Below are 8,584 nucleotides of genomic sequence, written 5' to 3'. Positions count from 1 at the left end.
AAGTTAAAATAACAATAAAATTGATTGCAGAAGAACGTGCAGAGGTGTAGAGCTGCCCTAATATTCAGGTTTTTAAATCTACACAAGACATATAAAACAAACAAAATATGCATGTTAAATCCTCCAAACGTGTATTTTCTCCCATCGTACCAGGAGAAGAATACAAACTTTAAACATCCCAGCACTAGTATATACACATTTTAAGTAAAAACTTTCCAGATAATCAGTTTCTCTTCCTTTTAAATTCACATGTAAACCCATTCTTATTTCAGGAAATAAAACATGGATGTAATAATGGAGATTATCTAAATGTATCCCTCTCCCTGCGTTTCCTTATAACCTTTCAATCAATAATAATTCACACTGCAACCTACATTTTTGGAAATTAAAAGTGATTCAATAGAAATTTCATAAAATCCTTTCCAGTCTTCTCAGAGAGCCTGAGATTCTGCATCACAGGGACTAGGGCGCAATTAGCTTAACTACCAAATCTGCCCAAATGCACACAAAGGCATTCATAGACAGACTGTTAAAATGTGCCTCCTCTGGTAAGAATTTAAAATCAGTAATATAGTCTTCAATCCCATAAAATAAAGCATGTGCTATTTCACTCATTTTATTTTCTATGAGAAAGATGGGAATCTGCTCCCCTCCCCCACTGTCATTTAAAACCCAGCAAAATTGAAAAACACTTCCTCCCACAAAGCCACCAGTCCTGTAGCCTAATCGCTTTAACTCACTTTAGAGTCGATCTTTTTGAAGGCTCCGTCATCCTCATCTACCTCGAAGTAGATTTCTGTCGTGGTGATCGAGAGAGTCCCTTTGGCCACCACCACTGGAGCGATGAGCTGGGCAGGCGTGCTGAGGACCACTGGGCCTGAAAGACAAGGGCACCCAGTCAGGCTAAGTCCTGTGACTCTCTCTGGCTCCTTCCCAGAGGGGTACCACAGGCTTTTATTTTTAAAGATGCACCAAAAAGATGGGGCCTATACTATGTCCCTTCCATGCGGTAAGGTCAGCTTAGCTTTCACAATTACCTTAAAACGACACTAGAAATAAATACTTTTTATAAAAACCCAATAGGCCAGACAACCGAATAAGAGACCCTTAGTAAATGAGTTTGCAACCTCCTCCTAGTAATCCTATATGGTTGGTGAGACGCTGCGATTAACTAAAAAGTGCAGAACGGACTCTCCGAGGCCGATTCTGCACGGAGCACCCTGGGCAGCCAGCGCTGCTGGAAGGAGACAGTACTTGTGTGAAGCCCCGTAAACCGGCGGCAGAGCTCCCCGGGCTGGGCGGGCGGGTGTGAAGCAGGCGGGATGGTAATGTAGAAAGTCCGGGGCACTACGGTTTGCAGGTTTGCATCTGGCAGGGGGATTAACATCGGTGTCCCCTGTCCCCAGGCGTGCCACATACACATACACGCGCAGGCACACACGGGCATTAAATACATTTCTTATGTATAGCAGTAATTTTTCTAACAGAGAGCCAGTCAAAAGGTGATGAAATTGTTAAGAAATTTGAACAAAACTATTCTCAGGAAAACGTCCGAAAAGTTCTAATTCTCTATTTTTTAAACTAGAGGAATTAAGCAAGCTGCAGTAAAAGATGTTTAGACAATGTGTCTACTAAGGTGCTTACTTCAAATCCCATCCATCTGAGTTAGAATCGAAAATTAGAATTTCGCATATTAGACTAGTATTAGGGGGGTTGCTTAGCAGTTTGTTTAAGATTCCCCGAAGGGGAGGCATTCTTAGCTCGACTGCACACAAGGAAATCAGAAATGACGCCTGTTCTTCTGTAGCAAGGACGCATTACGTTCCCTTCCATTCTCCCCTCCCTTGCATTTCTAGTCAAAGGAGTCACAATAACAGCAACGTAGCGATAAAAAGGAGGGTCCCCCGTGGACACTGAGGCTCTTACGGCCACGGCCACGGCCACGCGCGGGCCGGGAGGCAGCCGGCGGGACCGGCTCGCAGGCATCCGCCGCGGCCGCACAAAGCCGGCCTTTCTGCCGCCGGAGGCCCGGGAGGACTAGGCCGGCTGCCGCGGCGCTCAAAGGGGTGGCTGTGGAGCAAACTGTGTCAGTGTCAGCCTACACCCTGGACCGTGACTGCCTGCCAGGTCGCTAACACTAAACCCTTTCGTTTATTTTATCGCTTTCTCTCCCCGCCCGGAGCCCGCAGGGGGGCCCGCTGGGGTCTCGGCCGGCAGCTTCCGCTTCTGAGCCAGCGGAGTCAGGGGTCCACCTTGGCTCCATGAGGTTTTTCTTTCCAAAGGGCAAAGCGGTCGATCTGAAGCGCCACTTTAAAGACTCATCAATCTTAATCTAGATTGCTCAAGTAATTATGCCTGAATCTCTTGTATGATTACAAGTGGGTTTGGGTTTCTATTCCCCAGGCCCTCCTTTGTGTTCATTGGAGGGTCGGTATGGCGCTCAGAGGCGCCCCAGCCTCCCAAGCCTCGCTCAAAATCCCCAAAGCCAGGGGCATCCAACCGGCTCCCTTAACCCTTAAACTACCAGGACCTCTTCGGATGCCACTCTTCGATTTCCCTTCTGGAGAAACCCAGGTTTACTTTTGTTTAGGACAAGGTGAGAAAGGAGGTGATGTGATTCACATTAGAAACAAAATATCTTCTTATTCATCCTTGGGCCTTGCTAAATAAAACCTTAGGAAAGTCCCTATTGTAAACACAGAAGGATAGTGATTTCTGGTTTAATAGAGTTTTCTGGCAATTAGAGTCCAAGAATGGTAAAAAAAAAAAAAAAAAAAAAAAAGGCAAATGCTTTTTTCTCTTAAAAAGTAATTCAACAGATCCAAATAATTAAATTGGAAAAACTGAAAATATATCATGAAACACATTATGAAAAGCATGCACACTGATTTACTAAAATATATTATGAATTTCAAATACAGTTCTGTAGACTTTTAACAGGTAACACATTTTTTCTCTACATGTTTCTCTGTGTTTCTGAAAGGACACTGCACCACCTTTTGATTTTACTCCAATCTTATTTTATTGAATTGCTATTTTCTGGGGGTTTATAAAAGGGCTTCAAAAGGATCCTTCTTTAAGAAAGACACGTCATAAAATACTCAGCTTTAATAGTGTGTCATTTTTACCCTTGTCCTTTGGAAATACTAGTATTCAATTCAACTTCCAATTCCATGTTTAAAGAGCACTGAGTCTTTTTGTTGTAGTCTTCAAGAAGCAAACTAGTCACAGAGAGAATGCAGAGTTAATCCACTACAGCAATAGAGAGAGGGGATTATACATTAATCCCGTTTGGGAGAGCCTCATGATTTTAGGGATCTCATATTAAGATATTTACGTAATGCACAATCACAAACCAGTAGACCTTCCATCTGGAATATGTGGATATTTGAAAGCCTCCATACCTTAAAAAAAAAAAAAAAGGTTACAATGGGGCAGCATCTCTGGATGCAAGAACAATGGTGATCCAGCAGGTTCTATTCTAGAAGATATATTGGTAAAAATTTAACCTTTAACTTTGATTACTGTAGTGAGACAGGGGACATGAATGTAGGTATATTCAATCCAATCACTACTATAGCAATAAAAGGATAAAATATAATGTTATCAAAATATAATGTAGATGTATTCAATCCAATCAATGCTATAGCAATAAAAAAATAAAATACAAAGCATATACTGACAAATAATAAAGTATGGTTAAACAAATGGATGGGACAAAACCTCCTCCCCTTATTGATGCCTATAATAATTTAAAGCTACATCATTTAAAGTGGTAATTAAAGAAAAAGAAAAATCATTTACATTTTTGAATTGGTAATATAATGTTTAAGAAATCTTGATCCATTATTATTTTTGAAAGAAGAATAGGGATATAACTTTTCATTTTAATGCTAATTTAAAATCTGAATTAAAACAAAGGTCAATTTCCAAGCATAATGCAAAGAATCTTTAAAAAATAAATTCTCTTTAGAACCATAGAGTCTTTAATCCACTGAGATCGTAAACCTAGAGTAGAAAATAACATATGTTTTATATTTGAGAAGGGAACTATTCATGAAATATATTTTAAAACTAGAATGTTAAAAAAACACTTATGGGTTTGGATGAATTTACTGAAAACAAAATTCTAAGCCTAGAAATCTTAATACATCAAATTTTTAATAGAACTTTATAGTTTATAAAATTATTTTACATTCAATTTATAGTTCAATATTCACAATTTTCAGCTATGAATGTGAGAATATCCTCTTGCCCCAAAACCACCAGAAACACATCTGTGATTTAAAAAATTGGGTTTGTTGCTCATTTCAACAAGGGTGACAGGAAATGGTGTGACTTAGCAAGTGGGTGTTGGAAGAACTTCCTATAGGATTTGGGCTTTGGTAAAATGATTTTGGGAAGGGTTCAAGGAAGGAAGCAAGACTTTATTCTGGATTGGACTCTGTCAGGAAGCAGGGATAATTCTGATTGGGTGTCTTAATAAATCTTATCTAAAGGGAGGGAGAACTAGATCAAAGCAGCTGCAATTGGTAAAGAAGTAGCAGTCACTCATATTATTAGCCAGATGAGGAGATGTTCAATATTTAGGTAGTATGCAGAATGAACTTGTTTTTGTCTGGCTGTTTTTGCCTCACGTCATCATCACGTGACCTTGTCTGATGTTGGTGTTCTGTGAGGCTATGTCCAAAATGAGAACACCATGGTCTAGTTATGAGCTCCATGCCAATTCCCAACAATACCAAGGCCTCCATTTTAAGGGCCAGGCCACTTTCCAGAGGTCAGGGGCTGCTTTCCTTTTTTCTCAGACACCAAGAATTAATCATTTTGGGGGAGGGGGAGTCAATAGCATTCTAGCAATTAAAAGGCAATTTATTCTGACAGGTGTGAGGTGATACCTCATTGTCATTTTAATTTGCATCTCTCTGATGATTAGTGACTTTGAGCATTTTTTCATATGTCTGTTGGCCAACTACCATTAACAAAACATAAATGCTGGCAAGGATGTGGAGAAAAGGGAACCCTAATACATTGCTGGTAGAAATGCAGACGGTGCAGCCACTAAACAAATTCCTCAAAAAATAAAATATGGAACTGCCATTTGACCCAGTGACCTGACTTCTAGGAATATATCCTAAGAAACCCGACACACTAATAAGAAAAAATATAAGCTTCCCTATGTTCATAGCAATGCAATTTACAATAGTGAAGGTCTGGAAATAGCCCAAGTGCCCATCAGTAGATGAATGGATTAAAAAACAAACAAACAACTGGGGGGGCGGGGGGAGAGCGGATGAAGATGGCAACCAGCAAGGAGGTAGGGAGGGAGGGAAAGTGTGTGAGAGAGTGAGGAAGTGATAAAGGAGTGTGTGGATGTGGTGTGTGTGTGTGTGTGTGTGTGTGTGTGTGTGTGAGAGAGAGAGAGAGAGAGAGAGAGAGAGAGAGAGAGAGAGAGAGAGAGGGAGGGAGGGAGGGAGGGAGGGAGGGGGGAGGGAGGGAGGGAGGGAGGGAGGGAGAGAGAGAGAGAGAGAGAGAGAGAGAGAGCGAGCGAGCTAGGGACAGTTAGATCCTGAAGGTCTTCCAAGGGGCTGCCAAACCAGGCAGTCTTAGACAGTGAAACCTGGCGGCCACTGTAAACACTCCAGGGAGGACACCGCTGACAAAGAGACCATACCATCTTGAAGAACAGAACTGCTTGAGACTAGGATCCTAGTCTTGCCACTACCCAATCTGGTCTCAGTTGCAAACAGGGACCCCACAGCCACTAAGATAAAAGAATTGCGACCACAGCTGCAGACCCATGGATACCAAAACCTCAGGCACCCCACCCACAGATTTCTGTGAGTCACAGAGCCAATCCCCCTCCCTGCTGGCCTATGGCAGTGGAGTAGGAACTGCCAGACCCTCTCTGTGCAAACAGGCCTCCTGACCACATATTGGAAGCAGTGGCTCTACCTGAATTTGAGCCTGGGTGCCTAGACATGGGAAGTTTGTTTCCCGCTATCAGACCCCATGCCCACACAGGGAGGCTGCACTGAATTTGAACCTGGGTATGCGATCTTGGGGAGTTGTTTCCCACAGCAAGACACTGCACCCACACAGGAAGACTGCACTGATTTTGAGTCTGGGCACACAAACTTGGGGAATTTGTTTTCAGCAGCACACACCTGTATGACCAGACCCCACACTCACACAGGGAGACTGTGCTTAATTTGAGCCTGGGTGCGCCAACTTGGGGAGTTTGTTTCCCCACAACATGACCCCATTCCCACACAGGCGGCTGCCCTGAATTTGAACGTGGGTTCACGGATATGGGGAGTTTGTTTCCTGCAGTGCACACCAGCATGACCAGACTCCATACCCACAAAGGTGGCAGTGCCACCTGACTTTGATTCAGGGCAAGCACACGTGAAAGGCTGTATTCTGCAGGACTGGAGTGGACCTCCTGCCAACACAGTGCAACTGTGCAACCCGGTCCTTCAAGCAGACCAGGGACCCTGATTCTCTGCACAAGAGGCAGCACTGAGCACCAGTGACTTGATTCTGTTTCTCATTGTGTGCTCCTGGGATTCCTGATTCCCAGTGCATTCACACTAAGAGCCAGTGACCCCAATTCTTAATGCCTGAACACACAGGGATCCTGATTTTTGGCCCCAGGCTGCACCAAGCAACAGAGACTCTGATACTCGATTCTCAGCATGGACACAGAGGGTCTATAACTCATGACATATACTTGGGGACTCAGATTTTTGGCACATGCCAGTGGGGTCTCTGTTCAAGCGTAGCACAGGTGGGGTGCCTGATTCTAGGTGTGCACACAAGGCCACATTAACTGCCAGAGACTCTGATCCCGGGTGAGTGTGGATCCCACCAACCCTCAGCAGCCACACATCTGGTGTCAGAGCTCTTCAGTGACACTCCCACTGCACAGGGCCCAGACCCCTACAACTTGACATTTGAACCTTCTGGTGATAGTAAGAATGGGTAAACAATGAAACAATCCCCTGAGAAAAGAAAATGAGGAATTGCCAAGAAAGAAAATAAGTGAAATGAAAGCATGCAACATGCCAAAAAAATGATTCAGAGTAATGGTTGTACAGTTCATATACCTGATGAATGAGAAAATCAACTATGCAAAAATCAGGAAGAAATGAAAAGTGATATAGCTACAATCAAGAACACCATGGGAGGTATCAACAGTAGACTAGAAGAAGCAGAGGACCGAATTAGTGAGTTAGAAGATAAGGTACAGACACAAGCCCAATCTGAACAGCAACTAAAGAAAAAAGTAAAACACAGGAGGAGAGCCTAAGGGAGTCTTGGGACAATGCAAAACGAACTAACAAACTTATAATAGGGCTGCCAGAAAGACAAGAGGAGCAGCAAGGATTAGAAAATCTATTTGAATAAATAATGACAGAAAACTTCCCTGATATGGGGAAGGAAGAAGTTACACAAGTACAGAGAGTCCCAAGCAAGATGAATCCAAAAGGACCCACACCAAGACACATCATAATTATAATGGCAAATGAAAACGACAAAGAGAGAATCTAAAAGGCTGCAAGGGAGAAACAGGAAGTTACCTACAAAGAATCCCCCATCAGATTATCAAATGATTTCTCAACAGAAACACATCAAGCTAGAAGGAAATGGAAGGAGATATACAAAGTGATGCAGAGGAAGTGAATGATTCCAAGAATACTCTATCCATCAAGACTATCAATCAAAATTGAAGGGGAAATCAGGAGCTTCATAGACAAAAAAGGCTAAGGGATTTTATCACTACAAAGATAGCAATGCAAGAAATGCTAAAGGGAATGATGTAAAAAGAAGAAATAGAAAGGGAGGAAGAGACACAGGCATAAAGTACAGAAATGGCTACAAACAAGTACTTATTAATAATAACAACATTAAACATAAATGGATTAAATGCATAAATCAAAAGTCACTGAATGACTGAATGGATAAGAAAACATGACGCATATATATGCTGTCTATAGTAGACTCACCTCAGAACAATGGACTGACACAGACTGAATGTGAAGTGATGGAAAAAGATCTATCAGGCAAATAAAAATGAAAAAAAGGCTGGGGTAGAAATACTTATATCTGAAAACATAGACCTCAAAATGAAGACCTTAACATGAGACAAGGAAGGCCACTTCCTAATTCTATAGGGATCAATACAAAAAGAGGATATAACTCTGGTAAACATTTATGCACACAATGCAGGAGCACAAAAGTACATTAAAAAAAAACTTCTGGACGATATCAGGGGTAAAACTGACAGCAACACAATCATAGTGGGATATTTTAATACCCCATTAACATCACTAGATAAATCCTCTAAACAAAAAATTAGCAAAGAATCTTCAATCCTAAATAACTCACTAGATTAAATGGACTAAATCGACATCTTTAGAATGTTCCACCCTAAAACTACAGAATATACATTCTTCTCAAGCTTACATGGGACATTTTCAAAGATAGACCACATATTGGGACACAGGCAAAGTCTCTACAAATTCAAGAGGATTAAAATCATATCAAGCATCTTCTCAGATCACAATGGCATAAAATTAGA

At 41.9% G+C, this 8,584-nt stretch overlaps 1 protein-coding gene across 4 annotated transcripts in view; it reads right to left on the bottom strand.

Moving 5' to 3' along the window:
• Positions 1-8,584, bottom strand: part of NBEA (neurobeachin) — a 796,980-nt gene that overhangs the window by 248,169 nt on the left and 540,227 nt on the right. For all 4 annotated transcript variants that reach the window (XM_084879290.1, XM_084879291.1, XM_084879292.1 and 1 more), the window contains one exon: positions 741-877. In XM_084879290.1, coding sequence (XP_084735416.1) covers positions 741-877 — 137 coding nt within the window. The remainder of the gene's footprint in view (positions 1-740; positions 878-8,584) is intronic.

This window comes from Pipistrellus hanaki (genome assembly GCF_964339955.1).
Source record: "Pipistrellus hanaki genome assembly, chromosome: 3".
Lineage (NCBI taxonomy): Eukaryota > Metazoa > Chordata > Mammalia > Chiroptera > Vespertilionidae > Pipistrellus > Pipistrellus hanaki.
Note: the sequence above shows the minus strand (reverse complement) of the source record. Positions and strands in the feature narration are given on the sequence as shown.